Below are 22,959 nucleotides of genomic sequence, written 5' to 3'. Positions count from 1 at the left end.
CTCTATTCTCTGCAGTTTAAAAACATGAAAGGTTCTCAGAGCATTTAGATCACATGAATCCTATGGAATCCTGTGCTATTGGTTTCCAAGGCCCCTAGTTCCAGATTCTCCTTTAGTCTACTGCAATGCCCAGCAACACATCTGTATATTCTTTACAAGAATAAATATTTGAAAGTGAAAGGCAATCCAAAGATTTAAGAAGACTGTTATATTTTGCTATATTTTTTAATATTATATCAGGGGTTTTGTTGTTGTGGGTCTTGTTTTTTTTTCTATAACCTTCTGACTGCAATTATCAGTACTCATTTTTCCCCATCTCAGCATGAAGAAATAAAACTTTTTAATTGGCCCTCCTCTTGGGTGCCAGACTGATTTAAAAGTGACCAGCTTGTTTCACAGCTGCCTACATGAGGAAATAAAAGCAGGTGTCAAAATCAAGACAAACAGGTTGGCTTGACCAGCTATTCCTCCCCAGGGACAAGGCTGCCTACTAAATTAGCATAGGTATAAAGTAATATATTACCTAAGCTCCCCAAAACTGAGATTCTATTCTATTATATAGAACACAGTCTCACCCTTACCCTCCCACTCCACTTTCACAGCATATCAGCATTTCTAACACATTCAGCATTTAAAGCACTACCATTTTAAGAGAAAACCCAATTCTGTAGACTTAAAGGTAAACAGGCTCAGACTTTCCAATATTAACACACTGAGCAGTGAACATTATTCACTGAAATGTAATGGATGCATTGAAAAACACTGGGGCCCACTCTGTCTACTAAATGCTAGATAAAAAATACTGGAAAATTTTGCTTGTTTTGACAAGAAATGCTACCAAATTCTCATCATGGTTTTTTAAAACCAATTTTAATTATAATTACTGTGAGCTACTGTATCCCACCTGCTATTGTTTAGACACAGAAAACAAGGGACCTATTCAGCGCTGTCACAGGATTGTCTCTCAGTAAGCAGCACAAGCTGGATGAATGGCATTTTTCCTACTTTGCATACACTTTTTTAGGTAACTTAACAGGTTTTTTTCTTACTGCATTTTCATAACAAGCAGTTTCTGTGTCACAGACATATTTTCGTTCTTCAAGCCAAAGTCAAAAAACGTAAGCTCAGCCCTCTATTGCCAAACATAACAGATGTCAGAGTACAAACTTAGCTCTGGCTGCAGCCACTGGCATTTTGTCTGGATAATATCTCAATGAATTCAGGCAACCAGATGTGTCTGTCTGGCATTTGTGAGCTGCTGTGTCAGTGGTGATGCCAGGGTTTAACAGGGAGCACTTCTAGAGCGGGGCACAAGGGAGAAACACACAGATCAAGTTGTAAAAAGTAATTCTGAAATGACAAAGGTGTAAACTTTCAGCAGTCCCACCAGGAGCAGAGTGCTAAGCAACACACAGAATCTCTTCCTCGGTTCCTTTTAAATGTTAGTAGTGAAATACATCATTTGAAAGCAGATGCCAAAGTGAAGAGATGATTTCTCTTGTTAGAATAATGGTTTCTTTCAAGATCCCAATCCACAGGGAGTGCTACCTTGACTCCCCAGGCTTTACACTTCCTCACTAATGCTGCAATTGCCCTTTTCCTGCTATAAGGATGCCACTGTGAGGGTTTTAGGCACCTTGATTAATTCTCTTAGCTTGCTGCTCCTCAGATAAGGTTATGAAAAGTTTACAGACACATCCACTTTTTGAACACGGAGATCCTTTTATAATGTTGCATTTTAAGAGTAGGAGATTCCTACCTGGTACGTTTCTACAGGCTTTGTTTCCATGTTCAGATCCCAAACCTTGACAGTGAGGTAATCTCTTGTAAGCATGTATCTACCACTGTGACTGAATTTGACATCTGACACTGAAGAGATAATTTCTGAAAAAAATGATCTGTTACTGGGGTCTTCTGGTTCTTCATAAACTGTTCAAAGAAAAAGAAGCAAGAGACAGAAATCAGAATTGTATAAACAATGCTCCGTTGTAAAATCCGAAGTGTGCACTTCTTGTGAAACATGTAATTCAATCTACCAAGGAACATGATATAGAATTAATTGTATATCCAGCACTTAATTTATTCTTTTAACTTTATATAAAAATACAAACTGTAAGCTTTAAACATTACAATAATCAATGTTACAGCTATGGACTTAAAGCATGACTTTGGGAATTTATGCAAGTACACTGGTTAGTTGATTGCAGATACCTATAGCAAGGCATTTCATGCCTTCATTCTTTCTGGGGTCTGCATACCCCATTTCCCAACATAACCAAAATCCAGGTGTCCTTGTCACATGAGAGGTGTGTACATGTGGTGTCCCATATCCTGGCATCCCTGGGAGAGGTGGTTGCTCAAAGCCTGCCCTGCTTGCCAGAACCAGCTGCCCTGGCTGCACTGGTCATGCCTGAAGGCATCCCAGACTATGGATGAGAACTTTAAAAATCAACTGCAAACTGCAATTACCTCTTCCTGAGAGGTGAGCATAAAACAGACAGGGGTTTACCATGTGGATACATGAACTACATAGCTGGTGTGCAATTGCTGACAGTTCTGGAAAGCACTGAACTCCCTGAATGTGATGGTCAGCAGTTCAGTGAGATCTGACAAGGCAGCAGGTCATAAAATATTGCTTACAAGATGTTCATTCGTGAAAATCCATCTCCTGTGGCTGTGAGACTGGTCAGCCCTGTTCAGCTGTGCATAATAATGACAGTGGATGACTCAACCCCTACCTCAGGGGTGCCTAGGGCAATTGTCTTTCTGCAGGTATCTGTGGTCCTGTGATCCAACTGGCCTCTATGGTGAACTTCAGTAGAAAGTTGGGCTTTCAGGGTCTTTTAACTTCACAAAATTATAAGGTTTTGGGACCTATGCCTAGAATATTCTTTGAAAATTGGCAATTTAGTGAACTTCATTTTTAAGTTTCAAAAGCAGGTGAAGAAAAGCCATGTGACGAAACATGAAAGCATGCTGAAAGCAGAAAAACTTTTTACTGTCATTCAAAATGAAGTTTTTTGTATAGTCCACAGGAACATTTCTCTCTCAATTATTCTATCCACGACTATGATTCAGACTGTTGGAAGCAACAAGGTTAGTTTCCATTAGGTGAAATAATGTTCTGCTGAAAGTTAAGGGTGAGTACGTGGGTGAAGTATGTGGGGTAATGCAAAAAATTATGGGCAATTTTCTTTGGGGGTGGGCAGTGGAATGCAGCCAGGCAGGCACATGAGAATAAGGTCTATATTTAAACATGCACCACACATCTGAATGGCAATGAACTACTTCAAAAAGAGTAAAAAACTTTTCAGATAGACTGTAAATGAACAACTTTAAATAGCTCTTTAAAATTTTGCCTAGACATTCTTCAAAACAGGTATTTTGTAATTATCCTGTCAGATTTTCAAGAGAAGTCTGATGAGCACAAAGCAATTATCATTTCTCATACCTCTTCCCTATAATCTGTCCAAACTACAGACTTGGCTGGCAGGAATTTCATCCTCCTAATTATGATGTGAAGCTGCTATTAAAACCAAGAAAGAAAAAACCAAAACCCACTCTAACTAAATGAACTACACCTTCATTTATAGCTTAGATATATTTTCTTGGCTCTATGTGGCTCATCCAACTCCCAGTGATTAGAAGAGGAGTGATATTTGTACCTGAATGTTCTGCATTTTGTTAATTAATGAGATTAAGCCATTTCATTCTTTATCTGCCCCATTTATTGCTTTTCTATGCTTACTGTATAAAGTATTAGAAAGACTTAGATTAATTAACTGTGGAACTAACAGAGGCATGAAAGTCTCGTATCACTATTGCAATTTTAAAATGTTAGTAGTGAAATGCATCATTTGAAAGCAGATGCCAAAAAAAGAAAGAAATACAGCAGCAGAAATTTTAGTAGCAGCAATTCTTTGGAGATAGTTCCTCTAGTCAGCATAACCAACACAGGAAAATTGTTACAGGAAATTGAGGAGCAGCTCCCAGTGAAAAGAAGAGAAAACTCAGCAACCACCAGCATCAGCCTGAGCAACCAGAACAAGGCATTAGCCTCAGGAAATGAAGGTGAGAGAGTGTTCTTGGGGCTGGGCTATTTCTGGTTTAGCATCAACATAAGGTTATGCACATACTGCAGAAAGCAAAACTTCCTTCAGTTGGCCCAATACAAGTGGAGTAATTGGAGACAGAACAGCAGTGAAGTGATAGCCTTGTGACTCAGACTTCAGGCAAGCAATTCAAATTCAGCCCTGACCTCTCCAAGCTGATAGGAAAAAGCCACGGGTCTAGCCCATGGTTTCCAAAACACATTTTCTGTTTATTACTGTTAAGACTTATCTTTTGGAGGCTGCTCTTGTGTCCAGGAGCAATCAGCACCTGAAACACGAGATTTCAAAGCTAGCTTACTTCTCTATATCTAAATCTTGTTAGATCTGAACTTTATTGACATTTGATTACAGATTCTATCATATTCTTTAATTCATTTCATCATTAATTTATTAATAACAAACACCTGCCATAAAATAAAGGTATTTAACTTTCATTACTCTTGTTCTTGATAATGGTCACAGTGCTAATTACAGGAAAGACACAAAGTTATCTGTCTAGCTACCTAATGAACACAGGAATCACAAATGATGTGATGTGCTGAGCTCTCACGTGACACATGCTCAGACTTAAATGTGACAGGACTCTGGCACAGAGAAATATCATGGGATTACAGAGGAAAGCAGAGGATATCTCTGAGTACAGCCAGTGTTTCAAGAGGAGCCTGCCAGGAAGACACTGTTCCTGCCCCTTATGCCACCAGCAGTCACATGGATAAACTGGAAAGTCTGCTCAGGGAAATAAAAATGCTCAATTGCTTTCTGCACAGCTCACAAGTTAAAAACCACAGTACGTTCCCATAGAAGTCCAGATTTTCCAGAGAAGGATGGGTTCATTGAAGGATACTTGCCAGAGTGCTGTTTTCCTGAATCCTGAAGAAAATCTGTAGCATAAAAATATGCTGCTTCTTTCTTAAAAGGAAAACCATCTGCTGAAAAACAAACTTTTATCCCTCATGAAAAATATTCTTGTTTCCTTGTGAATTTCTCTGATCTAATGCAGAATGCAGACTTTCCTTTTCCAGTGGATAGGAAAGGCATCTCTAATATGGAGATATGTAAAGTTAAATAAATAAAATGGCCAGGAATAGCAAGAGTATCTGGAAAGGTCCATTTCCCAGCTTCCCTCCCAGACACTGGCCAGGAAGAAAAAAGAAAGCAGGAGCCTCAGGCAGTTGCCAAAAGAAGTGTGGTGTACTAACACCTTGTGGCTCTCATCTGCACTCTGGGGTCACAGATGCTGCCACCTCAACTTCCCATTAATATGGGCCTGATTCCACACACCTGAATCTGCTATTTATTGGAAAAGATACATCCAATAAAGAAAAACAAAATCTAACCCAAAGTAATTTTCAAGTTCAATTCTAAATAAGCAGCTGGGCAGAGCTTTCAATCATTGCAGGGTGTAAATTCTGGCATATGTGAACTTTAAGAAATATTAAAAATAATGCTAAAATTGTCTTATATGGTGGGTGCAGTGTCACAATCTGATATAGTATAGAAAATTCTGTATTGCTCGTGAAATCATCACAAGAAGGAAAACTTGAAAATGAACAGAAATCTGCTCCACAGATTTTGTAAGGAATTCCATCAGTCATAGGATAAAATTATAAACAGCTTTAAAGGCTCATTCTCTCTAGGAGAAAAAAAAGCACTGCTTTCCTTCTACTTACAAACAAATAATAACTTATTAAAGCTTTTATTTTTTTTAGAGGATACTGTTTATAGTTTGTATCCTGTTCTGGAAATTTCTGATTTTATAGCACTTATTGTTACTTGGTGGAACATGACAGGAAAAACAATTTTTTTCATTTTTCTTATATAAGCAAGTAAACATTCTGCAGCTAGACTAAATTAAGAATTATTACAGATAAACCTCTGGGTTATACTGGTACACAAACAACAGGTGAATTTCAACTGGACCTGGAATACCAGTGGTTGATCAGGTAATCCCTCACTGGGCTTTAATTTCATAAACAGACAAAATGGGCTCAGTCCCAGGCCAAAGAATTTATCATTTGAACTAAATCCCTATTTAATTCCAGATCCCAAATGAAAATGGCTGCAATCCCTGATTAGAACATATTGAAAACAGTACTTTGAAATGTATGGGATTTCATTGGTCTTGACAGACTAGCCACAGGAAGAAAAGGAGCAAGAACCAATATGCTTTCCTAACAGATGATAAAATTGTAACCAAAACGACAAATTATTTAACTATACTTTATTATTTTAAATGTCAAATTAGCATTATTCCCAGGTCAGCTGTGATTTGCTCTATCACATATTTCATCATTTAGCATAAAAAAACTGAACTAAATTTCATTTGAGCTTCTATGAAAATACTAACATGCTTTTTTTTTTGGCGCTGTTTAATTCAAGAAACGCCACATCTTGAGCTAAGCATAGTTCTGGGCTTATCTCTAATATGGTGGAGATCTCAAGAAGACATAAAAATGGGCAATAAAAAAGACCAGAAGTACCAAATGACTTCCATGCAAGGAATGGCTAAATATACTGGGGTAGGCAAGCTAGGCAGGACTGAGGGGTGGTAATTAAGAGTGGCATGGGAAGGATGAACAGGGAGTGACAGTTCACTTTGTACGCTGTCTCTTCCAATCCACAAGTCGGGGTCACCACGTGAAACCAGGACAGGGTAAGCAGAGAGAAGATGGTTCTTCATTCTACACCTAATTAAGGTACTAAAGACTTTCCTGAAAGGTATTGTGAATGGTAAAAAATACACACAGCTTCAAGAGTAACTGCACAATTTTCCTTTCCAAGGAAAGGAAAAACCCCAAACATCCATTTCAGTATTGTTGAACACAGTAACTTCACTTCCACTCAGGTCCCTGAACCTCAAGTTTCCAGCTGCAAATTGCAGAGGATAAAGATTATACTCGGTCTGCTCTTACATTTTCTGTTGATGTTGCTACTGCCAATATCAGAGCCAGAAGGACCTCTGGTCTGCCCAGGTATGGTCATTTTATGAACTGTTTAAAATGTATTTTAGAATTTAATGCAAAAGAGTACCTGAGTTCACTCTAAGTGAATCAAGCCCAACTGCAAGTTCCCATTGAAACTGATGGTCTCTTTATACCTTTTAGCTTCATTATTCATGATAATAATTTGATTTACCAGTATTATTTACTCTATCTTTCACTATCTCTCAGTGTTTTATTGTTTTGTATTAAGCCAATCCACTCATACATTCATCTCCCTTGGAAATTCTCTTTCAATAATAGAATATTCTGCTAATGTGACAACCTTGCCTTCTTGGTCTACACTGATTAATATGGTTATACATGAGAGGGAGTTTTGAATCTGCTTTCATAAGCAATCTAAAACACAATTATTTTCTGAGACACATTTGTTTAACACTTTACATTACCATAGCCTGTAGCTGTTTATCCAGCTTTAAACGAAAAAGAAGTATCATTTTATATTTCAATTTTCTACTCGCTTTTATGTAATTCAGAGGGCATGTCTTTGTGCCCTGGTCACTTGCACATCTCATTTTCCTCCTTTTACTCAAAGCAAATTTCTGACCCTACCTCCACACCACGAGTCTGAAATTTCACCTCCCATACAGCATTCCTTTATCCAGTGACCCAGTATTAAAACCAGGCTTCTCATCAATACCTCTGGAGAGCATGGCTTTTAAAAGTGGAGCCTCAAATCGATATTTAAGAATCTGTTTTACCATCTGCACTGAGTTGCTGCAGCTTGTCACAAAGCACAAGGGAGGGTGCATTAGTGCTGAAAGGCAAAGCCAGATCAATAGCTAAAGATCAGTGGGTGGGAACTTCACTACAGAGCTGCTTAGATTAATATAACTTTGCCAGTGAGTTTGTTAATAAAGAGAAATGGTGCTAAAGAGTGAAAAGGAATTGCAAAAAAACACAAAGCCGATCTAGAAGATCAAGCCTCTTTAAACTGGGTCTCAAAAAGACTTATGTGCATGCTTAATGCCACGTGTTGTGAGCAATCCCAAGGAGTTAATGGGACATAAAACTACTGCTGCTCTACAGCCAAAGTGATGTGTAAGTCTTTCTGATCTTGATATATAAGATTAGTGATAAGTGGAGTTTCTTTCCCCCCAGTGAAATATGATCTTGAAAGCTGGTTTCATGAGACATTAAAAAGCAGTATTTGCTGCTATTAAAAAAATTAAACAAACAAGACAGGAATTTTAATAGACTGAATAATTAAATCAATCTTCCAGCAATTATTTGCTTTATCTCTCTGTGGTTGAGGGAGATGGGGTTAATGAAACACCTCTTCAATCATAAATCATTTACCATTGCTTCAGGCTTTTCTCATTCCTCCTAGTATTTGATAGCTAGACGTATATAAATCAGGTTTTTTCTTCCTCAGATTTAATTTTCACATCTCTTGCACAACTGGAGGAAACCATATATAGACATAATTGCATTTCTGTAGAAACATTTTTGAATTTTCATTAGTCACATTTTAAATGTCTTTATTTAAATGTCTTTATACATTCATCCAAACTGAGCAGAATGGAAGCTGTGGAGCCCATGCTAAAGGCAATCTGTTACTAAATTTCAGTGGGATTCCTGCACAAGGAAGGATCCATTCCAGGGTCTAGTTTAGCATGCATGAAATTGTAGTAATAGACCTTTAGTGACAGTCATAATTACAATATTATCAAGATATGGGCACATTTTTTCATTGGCGATATAAAATCAGCAATGCATACATGCCTTTGTAGTGCATGCTTAAAAATAAATCCAGAATTAGGATAAGGAGAACAAGCCTTCATCAAGCACAGGGTCAAATCATTTCAGAAGCTCAGATAAGTTTCACTCCTGTCACATGACAACTTGCAGATTTTGCCTGAAGTGGACATCATTTTGACAGGGGCCTCTCTATGCACAAAGGGAGAGTAATGACTGACTGTCTCTCAGATGACATGAGACCTGACATGAGACCAGATGCAGAAATAAAAAGTGTATTTCAGATGTAAAGCTCACACAGAAGAAAAACAAGTTGTCTCTTTTTCAGCCAGACAATAAGCATCATTCATTTGGAAAGGTCAATATTAATTAGCAAATCCAGCAGGGATAGTCTGTCACAGGCTTTTTTGTGCATCTGGTTGTTCTCTGTTGCAAATGAAGGATAATCCATATTCAGTCAGAGGTCTGAAAGGTGTCTTGTCTCTGAAATTCCAACCTACTTTAAACAACTGGTAAATATAACTAATTTAATTTTGAAAATTCAACATGTTTAAGTAGATTATCCTTGATTTGTGTCTTGGCTGCTTCCACGATTCTGAATTCTTTAAAATCAAAGGTAATCTCAAAAAAGCCCAGCAGATAACCCAACTGAGTTACATGCCTGACTGACAGGACAGTGGCATTTATCCTTGGGGAAAGGCTGGCACTTCTTTCAGGCCTGGATTTCAAATAAAAACGTGGAAAAGGACTCTCAGTGGAAAAACCACCCCCTTCATCTTTGGGTGGTATCTCTGAATCACAAACCAAACCTGGAATTCACTCTGTGCTGCTCTGGAAACCATTTTACACTTTTAAGATCCTGGAAACCATTTTATACTTTTAAGATCCTGCTTGTGGAAACCATGTTACACTTCTAAGATCCTGCTTGTCCAGCCCATGGGGTTGGGATGCACCAGCTGAGAGCTTTGCTCTGCGCAGGGAAGGTGGGCTGGCATTGCCTGTCACCTACAAACCCTCCTGTGCTCACAGGGAGGAGGGCTCTGAATGGCTCCTGCTACAGACCCAGGGGACATGAGTCTGAGGAGTCTGTCTGGAGGGCAGAAAGCACCAACTCATGATGACAGAGGCTAATGCTATACAATCCCAAAATTTCTGGTTTTAAGATCACCGTAGCACACAGAGCAATAAACTTGAAACTGCAGCTCCTCTTTCCTTGAAGTGTTTTGCTGTAAACTTTGCACATGAGTAATGGATAATTAGAGACAGGGTTTTGGTCTACAAATACATATTAAGAAATGAATACTAAAAAACCCTTAAAGCAACGTACAGAATTTAAATAAATTACTGCAGCTTCTGAAGTATGCAATGACTTTAAGATGTCAAGGCTTGAAATATAAATAGGAAATATCAACAGGAATTATACTCTTGAGTGGCTTAAATTTCCACATTGCATAACTATACAGTTTATAGTTACCATTTAATGATAGTTTTAATAATTCTGATGAACTACTGAAAAAGCACTTAATTTTTTTTCTGACTTCACATGCTCAGTTTTGTTTAGCTGACTGCTTTATTGCATGATTTGTTGAAACAGCCATATGTACCCATCTAGCCTACCAGCTGGCTGGAAGAATGATATTAACTCCATGCACATTTATAAGGATCTCTGAACATAATTTTAGCAATAAAAAATTAAAAACCAAATTAGCAACTATTTGTTAATTGAACAAATGCTGCTGTAAGTATATTTTTAGTCACGCTGATGATCTTACTGCAACAGTATCCCTATGATGTCTTCCTTGTCATCTAAACCCATTGCATAAAAATTTATGGAATTTGAGGTGGGGGTTAATTCTTTTATTTCTTCAGTGTTCCCAGCTGACTGCTCTAACAACAATACTTTTGCTGCTGACACAGATTTCCATATACTGCCTTTTTTCTACATGGCACTGCCATGCATGTTGCCCAATGACATCTCAAAGGCAATCTTTGGCAAGTACACTATTTAGGTGAAAGGTTCCATATTATTTAAATTAATTCCCTATTTGCTGCTGTTTGAGTCTGACTTTCACAATTTTAATCTTCACCTATAACACTGGGGACTGCAAGAACACCTTCCTCAGCCCCACTCCTCTAATACTCTAAACAAGCAGGAACATCCATCTCTTTGGCACCTCCTCTCTAGAACATTTTTTGGTGGCATCCTCTCCCACTACTTGCAAAGTCTGACAATAACAGGGAACAGCATTATGTATGTACCTGCTCTGTGGTTACAGAGTGGTCTTTCCCCTGATACACATTTGCAATAACTACATAAGATTTTCTTGTGATCCTCACTCAGCCCTGCACAATCTGTTACAGAGCTGTTGTAAGAGGCAGTTTCAGGTAGTCTATTAGAGACACAACACATTTTATCACACCTTATCTGAATCTCAATGACCATTTAAAATTCAGCTACTGACCTGGTATTTTTTCACTGCCTTATAAACAGATTTGGTGGTCTGAGATAATTTTTCTAAGGGACAGATATCCTCCCATTACAACTCATCACACAAATTGGCAGCTTGCTATTAAATCTCAGCATAGGCATCAAGGATGGGTACATATGGAAGTAGTCTCATCTTGTCCATGTCAAAGCCACGAGGATTTATAAGGCAAACCTTGTAGTGCTGCTGTCACTAATGCTGAAAAGAGAGATTCTGACACTAAGCTCAGAAAACCAGAAATCTTCAAGACATTATAATTTATTAACATCCTGTGATGGTTGACTTACACTACAGACATTAATATGTAATTTATTTTTACAGTATGGCACAGTAATTATTCATGGCACTCTCTAAACCTGTACAAATGGAAGGGCTCTCCCCTCAAGAGCTGCAATGGACATTGTGAGAGCTACAGAGATTTGAATAAATAAGATGAAAAAAGGAGTAAATGAAGAAGTTCACAACATATGCTCATTATCCAGGTGGTTTTTAAGTGTTACATTGTATCTTTTATCCCTAAGAATCTGTACATCCATTACAATCTTGGAACAGCATCTGAAATACAGCACACTAGACTGTGCTGAGAAAGCAGGGATGTATGGCACAGTGTGAGGGTTTTCTGAGACTCCAGTTGTGGTGTTTTGCTTGAAAAGTGAAACCAGTTATGGGGAAAGACTGAAAGACAAGACAAGCTAGGAGAGCAGGGTACTGATCATGCATATGCACCAGCTGTAAATTTAGCAACTGTAAAGAGGAATCAGGTGCACAGTCAAGGTACCAGAGAGACAATCATGCAAATAACTTGATTTTGCAGGCTGTTTTTTGGACATATCCTTTTAGGCTGCTATGGGCTGTATACAAACCACTTTGCTTGTCTCTGAGAGCTGGACTGAAACCACCCCAATCAGCACTACATGGGCCTCCTCCTTCTAACACTTTGGAAGTTCTACCAGTGCTGTATCAATTTTGTACTGTACACACTCAGATTCGCAATGAGCTTGACTCGACTTCAGTGCAGCAATGCTACATTAAATGGCTATTTTCTAACTCATAGATCTGGAAAATGGGGTTTAATCAATGACCATTAGACCTTGAGCTCCCTTCTGGCATAAAATGCCTTCTTTTATCCAGTGTTGCTGTATTGTGGCTGTAATAAGTTCTGACTGGCATCTGGTATTGAGTTACAGGGCCATGGAGGCCTTATTAGCAGGAAGAAATGGAAGTATTACAGAACAAAACAATTAAGGGGGACAGGATAACTCACAGCATTGTGTCAGACTGTGTCATGCTTACATTTCACTTCATGGTATTGAATTCCCTCTACAAGTACAAGAGATACAGCTAACAAAGGTAAAGCACTTCTCTGCTTGGGAAATTGTCCTTGAAGGTTTTTTTTTTATAATTGAACACCACATCCTAAGAGGTTCTGAGCATGTGCATTTCTCCTTGCACTCAAAAAGGCCTAGTCATAGGCTTTTTACTAAATTCACTTCAGTTTTAAAACAGCATATGTATGAAATCTGTGCACCACTTATGTCTCATTTAAATCTTTGCATACTTTTTCCTCCCCTCTTGCCCCTACTAATAAGATCTGCCTATCTCAAACAGGTTCAAGGAGGCACTGAATGGCATAAAACCTCTTATGTGCTCTGGTACTAAAAGAATTTCTCTTGAATTTCCTTCCTATGTTTCAGCATGGCAAATGACTGAAGACCCAGTCCTGCGAGATGGAGGTGTCCTGGAAGAGCCCTCGTCCTGAAGGTGGCTAATGCAGAGCCACCACAGCTCATTCTTGAGGTTTTCAGCTTCTCAGCAACCACCCACATGACTCCTTTGTCTGGGCATTGTCAGCCTCAGGAGATGAGGAACAAACAGGTGGTTTGCACAGGGCAAAGCGCCCAGGCTTGCCAGATTACAGATTACGGGTGGGAAGAACCACAGTCTGTCTTCTCTAGACCACAAAGAGCTGGTAGTGAGACAATATAAACAAACATTTTTCTTCAACTTTTACTTTGAGAACAAAGATAGTCACATATTTTAAAATTTTACTTCCTTTTTCTCATGTACATTTCAGATATGAACTATTGTGATTTGGTTGTTCATCTAAAAATTTTACAGGCTACATAAAATCATGTAGGACAGATGACAACTTCTGTACCAACACAATTTTTTTCTTCCCCTCCTTCCTCCATCCCCCACCCCATCCTGATTACTTACTGCATTTCCTCGGAGTTTTTCCAGACATAATGTTGAAAGAATACATATAGGGAATGTGGGACTACATTTTTACGAAGGATACTGAGATTTCCTAATTCACAAAACAGATTCAAAATTTGAAGGCAGTCTGACAATCAAAATTTACTTGCTCTAGCATTGAGAACCATACTTGTGTATTCAAACCAGTATGCCCATCTACTTAAATACTCCCTCATCCTCTTGGGTTTGTTAGGAATCCTCTTTATTTCATAGAGTTCTGGGTTCTTCACTGATCCCTGCAACAAGAACTGTAAGGGCAACCAGTCACAGACACGACTTGTTACCAAGTTCATAGCTAATACTTGCACAGGTGACAAAAAATTCTTCTTTTTGTGTTTTCTTTTTCTTTTGCCTGCAAGTGAGAAACTGATACGCTGGGGTATGCACCCATCTACGTGCTGTCTGTGAATAAGACTTTAATGTGACTTTAATGACATCTGGGGCTCAGTGGAGCCAGGACTTACGCTTGGAATGTTTGTCACAGAGGGCTGATGCCCTCATGTCGCAGAGTCTCAGGGATCCTTTGCTGCTGCTGTAGACAAAGAGGTTGCAGTGGTGGGGATGGAACTCAGAGGCTGTAATCACTTCTGTCAGGTCCTCCATATTGGCTGGCTTTATATCTACAATGTCTGAATGGAAGTTTCATCAAGAAAAATGCAGGTAAACCATGACTCTTACTTGAAGGAAGCGTGCAAATGTACACACACATAATTCGTTTAAAGATATACTCAATTTTTTTGGTAATAGTACAGTTTTCAATTTCTATACCTGGCCCACTTATACCAAACCCAAAGAGCAATGTAAAACTCAAAGTCTGCATGGTTTTACTGCAGATGCCATTAGCACGTCATCATTTATCCACGCTGTGCAAACACATCAAAGAAACAGTGTTGCAGGGACATAGAATTCTCACTTAAATTCTTCACTGAAGCTAACAGAGAACAGGTAGCTATATCTCCTGCACTTGTTATTGAAACCATTGCTCTATCCCAGATAATGCTGATTGAGAGGGAACAATGAACAGCTCAGAGCTGCTCACTCCAGCCAGGCTCACTGGCTTTTATGATTATGCAACTTAAGCTAAAAAATACATATAGGTTAAGGTATAAGACTCAAAAAAAAAAAAAAAAGAAAAAATGGTGCTTTTTTTTTTTTACAAAGCCACAGAAGTATTTATGCAAATAATTTGGGGTGAACATATACTAACACAATTTCCTTAAGAAAAAATATGTGCAGTATTAGCTTCGCTATTTAAATATTTACAAAGTGGTATCTGAAATGGCATTCTTGTGGTTTTTATGTAAATGACATCCACTACCAAAATGGGGATGAATTTCTGTGATTGAGGATCATACACCTGAAAGTGAACATGATCTGGAACAAAAATGTATCAAATATCTAGTTCCCCAAGCACAAACTTGTCAGCTGGATCACCAAAGATTTTAGATTTTAACACTGCATGAGGTGTAACTCACATGGTGCCTCTCCAGCACTTACATATCCACTTGTACACATTACCTGCCTTAAAGCCCAGGGCCCACACTGAGCCCATGTTTGGAGGAGAAGGCCAGTCTGTGAAAGATTGCTTACAGAGGAAAGAATGGAAGTAACAGTCTCATGAGGGGGCTGGAAGAAAGCAATAGGTACACAAGCATAAAATGAAAGATGGATAGATATATATGTAAAGCAGTACATTTAAATAAGATTGTGCATTTTCACATGGCCCTCAGCATGTGCAGATAAGCCATCCAAATGTTAACAAATCCTTCGAACAAGAAGAGTAACATTACCCTGTTTCACTGATGAGTTTGTGCAAGAAGCAATAAAGGATTTGCAGAAGATCACTGGGGAAATGCATGACAGAACAAACCCAGATCTACTGAGTCCCAGGGCAGAGCCCTAAACACAAATCATCTCAGTGCCTGCATTCCCTGAACATAAAATTTGAATCAGCTGACGTTCAAAATTTAAACATCTCAGAGGATAAGATAAATGAGAAAATCTGTTTTATGGATGGTGAGAGAAATCATATATCATGGTACTAAGCCTCTTTCTGTTCCCACTGTGACCACTTCCCAAATGGAAGACCAGTCAAAGACCTTTGATTGATTTCTGTGGGAATGGGATACAGTCCATCACAACCTTAACACACCATACTTTGATCTTTCCCAAAAATATAGGTCTGGAATTTCACTACAGTGAAGTATTATAAAAGATTCAGAAATAATTATCTTGATGATTGTGCATATATCACACTGTTGTGGTTTTGGTTTTTTTCTTCTTTTTTTCCCCATGTGGTTTAGAAAGGCAAATATCAGCAAAACTATTAATATCTTGTGACATTTAATAACAACTGGGAATGAATTAATGCTGCATTTTAACTGCATTCCTACTTACTTGTACTATCACATTTACATCCATCTCCAAGAATCCATCATGATTAATAAAAGTGTAATGAATGTTAAGATGTAGAAACATTGATTTAGCTCTTTTATAAAGCATCACTAAATAATCCTGAAAATCAACAGAAAAAAAAAAAACCTTTATTCAGTTATGTGTATTTGGTGAATTTGTCTAAAGAAACACCTTTAAGTAAAAGCAGTTGCTTTCAGGGATTGAATTGCTTTGTGGAGTTCAGAGAAATTATGGTTACTCAATAGAAGAATTTTACCTCTCAACAGAGAGATGAATAATTGCTCAGTGATGAGAAAGATATAAAATATAAATGGAGTATATGAAACAGTCATGGTAAGTATCATTTTTCTGGATGCTGAAGACACTATTGATGAATTTCCTTTCATTGTGTAAAATGAATAAACCTGTAACAAATAATGAAATTAAATAGTCCATCCTCCTGCCAGAAAAGCAGAAAATACTTGAAACATACTGCATTTCCAGACATGATCTAAATCTCCACTGAGAAATAATCTCACTTGCCTACTGAGGACCATAGCAAAAATGAAAATTCATCTTTTCACTAGATTTAGAAAAATTAAAACAGTAACAATATATTGAAGTAAACAACCAAGGGACTAGAGAGTTGCAGATGAGATTTACCCCAAATGCATTTGTAATAATAGATGGAAAAACAGTCTTTGTTTTGACAGCTACAGAACCCAATATATCAAAAGAAGAATATGTTACACAAAAGAACATTTTCCTCCTCTCATGATTTTTGCCATCTATTTGAAAACAATCAAGTACAGCCTGACATGTGATGTGTGGGAACTGTATTTAAACTAGCATGAAATGGTAAGGGCAAGCATCTCTCATGAGACATTTCTCATTTCTATTTTCTATCCTCCCTTTGTGTCTTGTCTTCGTTTTAAGCACAGCATTGCATGGCAGGAAGAAATAATAAAATTTAAAAAAAACTGGACCAGACAGTGTGCTTCAGAAACAGGGCCTTTGGTGAACTTGAAAAGCATGAAACAGAGGGAATCTGGCAAAAACTGATTAAATGAAAATTCCACTGCTAAAGAGAAAACTATGGTAATAGCAAAAACCTGTAGTTGTCTCCTACACTGCTGCCTTCCCCTGCAATCAGATCTTGTAGGGGGCTGTCTTGAGTGGGGCTCTGTCCTTCTCCCCCACTGCACTCACCTCTGAAATACCAATCACATCTGACTCTTGCTGTACCACATGTGATCTACTTCATTTTCAGAGTATGCAAAAAACACCTAGGACCAAAGGCATCTAAGACAGAAAGAACAGAGAGTTCAGTTCACCATTGGCAGCGTGCTTAGACAGAATTCTGTTGTCCTAAAAAAGTCAGTGTAGAAACTTGTGTTTTCTGGGTAGAAATTTCCCCTAAGAAAACGAAAAAGATGTTCACATTGCTTTGACTCCCACACATGCTTGACAAGAACAAGACATTTTGATCCCTGGAAGATACTTGCACTAAGGGAAGGTTGAACTTGCGCCTCACCAGTGATGGGCTAGAATGCACTGGCAGTCTTTTAATTCATTAACATTCAGACAAGGAATGGAAAATATATTCTTGCTTGCAAAAAAGAGAACAAGTCCTTCCCCCTTAACTATTTGCTATCTTACATACCATGTCCTCCACTGCTTGGCTCCATGGAACAGGATAAAGCTATGAAGAGGCCAGCAGACTTTATAGATGCTCTCCACAGCAAAATGGAAATAAAAGGTCTTATAAATGGAAATAAAAATAAATGGAAATAAAATAAATAAAGGCAAAGAAAATGCTGAGTACACTTGGCAACTACAGTGGTGAGAGATGACGCTCTCACAGCTGGGTTAGTAGAACTACAAGACCAGGAAAGGCAATCTTGGGAAAGGCAACAAAGCTACTCTAAGGCAATGTAGCCTTACCTTTGGCTGAGTTGCCTTCCCCAAAGTATTCAAGAACAGAAGTATAACAAAGGAGAGTGAGAAGTATAACAAAGCAGGGCAGGGCCTGGCTGCAAGGAGGCTTTAGAGAAAGATCTGAGGGAGGGGGGAGGGGGAGAGAAGAAAACTAAGAGAGGAGAAAGGAAAGAGCATAAGGAAAGGCACGATTAACAACCTGCAATGATATGCAGTGTGAGGAATGTGATCTGAGTACACGATTCAGTCTATGGTATGTTTAGTTCTAATCCAGTACTGTGTGCTGCTGCTGTGCAGCTGATAGCAAAATGAGGATAACAGGAGAAAGGAAATTTTTTCCATTGCCTCTGGGCCACTGATCTAACAGAAATATTCCCCTCTGGGAGAAGTCACTCCAGAAAGTTTCTTTTATTGCAGGTTACAAAGCTGACCCTCACCTTGATCCAAAATTCATATTAATCAGACTTCTCCTCTTGATCAGCTAGAATATAAATGAGCATGCCTGCTTTATGCTCATGCCAAAACGTGTATAATGAGAATGTGGAAAATACACAGCGTTCCTGCTGAGCAAAAAAGGTCCCAGAATAAGTTTTCTTGTATGATAATGGAAACATAGCAGCCTCCTCAAAACAGATTAAATTCCCTTTGAAGCAAACAGTATGGATAAAGAAATAGCTGCTTCTTGAAACCATCAAGGAATTCTACAAGAAACTGTATTTTGTAGAGAATAAATTTGTAGCTCACAAGCTATGGCATATAAAGGATTAAATCTTCTACCACTATTTTGGAATAATTTTTAAATGACTTGTGGGTTAACTGCAAGAAAGAAATTGTTTCTATGGTCAGAAGAAGGCTTAAGAAAAAAAATTACTTGCCCCCCTTCCTCCTTTATTCAACTGTAATGGAGGAAGAGAGGCTTTCTTTAGAAAGCCAGACAAAATTTTCCATAATAACTTCACAAGAAAAACAAAACTCTCATCTTTCTTATTTCAATATATGCTGATATGACACTCCATTTTTATCCCTGCGTGGGACTTAGGTTTTTGCAAATTTAAGCACTTTCAAAAAATAACCTTCAGCATAACATATCTTACCAAACCTGGCAGTTCCCTGTGTTTTCCACAGAGGTTTGTTCGGGTTACTAATTTTGTCTGCATCTCACACCTACATTTCTGCCTAGCCTGAGAAAGATTCACTGACTAGCAGTTGAAATCAATAGCAATTCATGGAAGCTGCCAAAGCTTGAGTTTAGAGTAATTGATTACTGTGGTCCTGCTGAGGCTCTACACTTTTAATATAAGCATTTCTCTGAGCGGTTTCCCCTGAAAGTCATTTAGTGCACACTATTTTCATTACAAGGAGGGAACTGTGATGCCTACAAATCAAGCTCTACCAGTTTCACACTTCCTACATGATGGTTACGGCATTCCTACACCGTGTGCCAGTTGGGAAAACGAATTCCAAATGGCTCCACCTTTCTTCCTTGCTGGGTACATTAGGCCTCAGTGTGCTTGACAACACACGATGTGACTTCAGTCTTATTATCAACAAAAGAAGCAAGCCCCAACTTTTAAATAACCATCAACTCACTCCTTTCTTCCCATTTCTAATAGATAGTCTGTATGTTTTCACTGTTTAATGACAATTCTACAACAGGCATCACTTGGCAGTATGGACAGCACTGGACAGGGTCCAGCTTCTCCAGCTCTGTATTTCAGGCCTGTTTTCCAAGAGTCAAGGGGTCTGAAATGAACTGTCAATAGGTTAATAGATGTGACCTTTCTTTAAATTCCAGTGTTTTACCTTAGGCAAAGAGAGTATTTATATTCCAAGTAGTCCTAACAGCCACAGTGCCAATGTTTTTCATCGCACAGCATTTGCCCAATGTTCCACTAAAAGCATGTACTATATGGGTTTTATTAGAAGCCCAGAGAGTTGCAATTACATTTTCTGTATCATTTGACTGTTCTGACCACAAAAGCATGAACTACATAAGTGTGTGCTCCTCCCAGCTGCCTTGAACCTAATACTTGTTAATGTAAGATATCAATCCATACTAAGTTGTACAATGTCTGCCCAATTCTATTTTTAACTCCATGGTATTTATAACAGTGATTCTTCAGACATCATACTGCAGTTGGGAACTTTGGCAACAGTCAAACACTGGTGGTGATTTGCTGAAAATACCAATTTAAATGACTTGATTTTGATTGGAAATAAAATGTCATTATCAAAGACTTTCTGACAGTGCCATTACAATAGTACAAAGGCTTCTGCAGCTTTCCTCATATGAGGATTATGAGATACAGAAAGAGTAAAAACCACTATGGGGCTTGTCAGCTCTACGTGGAAGGCCAAACCATGGCCAATTATGTCAGGTGCTGTGCAAACACAAAGTAAAGGGACTGCTCACATTACAAAGAACACGTACAAAGAGCATACAAAGAAGAGATTAAGTAATGTTAACACAGTTCTGTGGAGTTCTGAGGTTTCTTAGGTCAAGGATTACAGGCTAAGCTAGATGAGAAAGAGCTGTTAGTAGAAGAAGGAAAGTCATGGTCATAGCTAAAAGGCTGCAGTAGCAATAAAGTTTCCATCTATTCAGCTAGAACAAGCCACAAAAAAGAATTTGGCCATGTTAGCTAAACAAGAGGTTGAGATCTGGCTCGTCCAGAGACAGGATGATATATTCAGTGCATCCTCCTGTATTATTGGCAGTGCACTTTTATACAGTGTGGGTAATAAGGGGTCTGCATGCTGGAATGATGCTTCTTGGGCAATGGCCTCACATTTATCCTCAGCACACCACTGTCAGTACAGGATGGCCCACATCTCCTCACAGTCATGTATGCAATGCTCCAGGCAGAGTCATGCCTGGTTTTGCTCTCTATTTCTGCCTTCTAACACCACAACACTTACAACACATGAGGATCACAAAGGTCAACACTCAGACCCTCTCTATGTGTTTAGGAACCAAGATGTTCCTGATTTATCTGGCAGCTGATAGAAACCAGAGAGCCTCAGGATGATGGGCCAACAGTTGTTCAAGAATGCAACCTAAATATCCAACTTCTGAGCCAAAGCTGAAACTTCTGTAATTTTTGTCTCGAGTTTCATTTGGAACTGGAGATACATAGCAAGAAATTAAAAGTAGTATTAGAAACATTTTCCATTCATGAGGTTTAAAGCAAACTAGAATCAGTATTAGTGCTAATGTTTTACAGAAAATTAAATTGAGGCAGGAAGTGGCGAAGGCTTGGCAAAGGTTAAGACGCAGCAAGACTGGATTCTGATCTAGCGGCCTCTCACCTCCCTACCTGCAGCTGTCCAGTCATGGCAGTATTCACCCAGTTCTCTTCTTGATTAATTGGTTTTGAGAGGTTATTATTATTCTCATTATTACTTTTTTCTTTTGCAAATTTCTCCCAGAATGCACACTGGTCTAAAGACTCATTCTGAATTTGAGAGACCCCATTCTGATTTTTGCAACATCAGAATTACTTTTCACTCCTGTTATCTTGGTAGGATAAAAAGAGACAGCATCAAGAAAGCCTTGAATCTCCATTACAAAAATATTACTTGAAAAAAGAATCAACATCGTTTATATGTACTTACTAAAATTTTAGGAAATTGCTTTTACTGACATAAATTCAGTAAACATCAGACTTTGAAGTATACAAGTTGCAGAAAAACTACTCTACTATATAAGAGAAACTGCCCATGGAGTAGCTGCAACGTTTGACCAAGCGTTGCAAGCAGAGAATTGTAGAGTAACACTGCTAGGAAAGGGACCATTTTAAACAGGGCAGGTCACATCCAAACTTTATCATAGATAGGTCTGTTTCTACACATTGCAACCAGTGATTTACTTAGAGAATAATGAATCTAGAAGTAGATAATGGAAAACTTTAATTTATTTAGGAATGAAATTTTTGGCTTGTTTTTTTGAAAAGAGCACCCACATTTTCAACTGTAAACACAGTCACATGCCTGCTTTAGCAAAAACCATATGCAGATTCAAATTTTCAAGAGCAAAGACATCATTATTTGCGTATACACAGTTGAAAGAAAAGTTAAGTGGATGAATCAGCAGAGGAAGACCTGCCTTCATAAATACACACCTGCAGTCAGTCACTGAAAGATTACAACTCATATTTATCTCATATATTTGCATATTAATTGATTATAATTTGTCTGAAACTACTGTGGCACGCTTGATGTTACACTTGGAACACAAATACCAGAAGAGCCTCAGGTACAAATAAATTATTAACAGAAGAGCACTATGAAGTCCCTGAGCTGAGCTTCTCTTAGGCAGTGTTGTTCTATGTGGTGTGGTTAAGTGGCATCGTGTACTACATACCAGCAAAGGTTCCAAGAAAAGAGTGATTCACCATTAATAAGGCAAGGATAATTTATAATTACAATTTAAACAAAAGCAATATAATCTCATTGTTCACAAACCTTTCCTGAAATACATTAACAGAAAACTGAGAGGGATCTACTTATTTACTGAATAGAGTCCCTGGCAGTACAGAGAAATATGACATATAAAATTCCCCAAACTCCATCTTAAAAATAGCCAGGGATTTTTCCCCACATAACTTGGAAATAAGAGATGAAATGCCTTTCTCTTCTTCTTCTTTTTTTTTTTTCTTTTTTTTTTTTAGTGAATAATCTATGTGCTAACACATAATTCCTATCAAGAAATTTCTTCTTGGTAATTACTAAAATCCCACACAGCTGAGGAAGATCTGTCTCTTAAATAAAAGCAGACACAGAAATTCCAGCTGGAGGGTATAGACTCTTTACAGCTCTTTGGTGGTATCTTTTCTATCACAAAATGCAACTTATTCTTTTATATACATTTCAGCAAACCCTAACACAGTAGTATTTGTACCACACTAGGCTGGAGAAATTCCATATTTTTACTGATTTTTCAATTTGAGTCACAAATGATACATTTTTGCAAACTTTAGCTAGCTAGAAGTCTCTTTCAGAGCATAAATCTCTCCCCTTCCCTGCATGCTTGTTATGGAAGTAGTAAAATAAAACTATCTTCAAAAATAGCCAGAT

General features: G+C 38.2%; 1 protein-coding gene across 5 annotated transcripts in view; it reads right to left on the bottom strand.

The window, feature by feature from the left end:
* The window catches only part of PPP2R2C (protein phosphatase 2 regulatory subunit Bgamma), a 186,423-nt gene that overhangs the window by 13,371 nt on the left and 150,093 nt on the right, over window positions 1-22,959 (bottom strand). For all 5 annotated transcript variants that reach the window (XM_030946950.1, XM_030946953.1, XM_030946951.1 and 2 more), the window contains 2 exons: window positions 14,016-14,180; window positions 1,760-1,929 (listed from right to left, as the gene is read on the bottom strand). In XM_030946950.1, coding sequence (XP_030802810.1) covers window positions 1,760-1,929; window positions 14,016-14,180 — 335 coding nt within the window. The remainder of the gene's footprint in view (window positions 1-1,759; window positions 1,930-14,015; window positions 14,181-22,959) is intronic.

The sequence above is a fragment of the Camarhynchus parvulus genome, chromosome 4, assembly GCF_901933205.1.
Source record: "Camarhynchus parvulus chromosome 4, STF_HiC, whole genome shotgun sequence".
Taxonomy (NCBI): Eukaryota; Metazoa; Chordata; class Aves; order Passeriformes; family Thraupidae; genus Camarhynchus; species Camarhynchus parvulus.
Note: the sequence above shows the minus strand (reverse complement) of the source record. Positions and strands in the feature narration are given on the sequence as shown.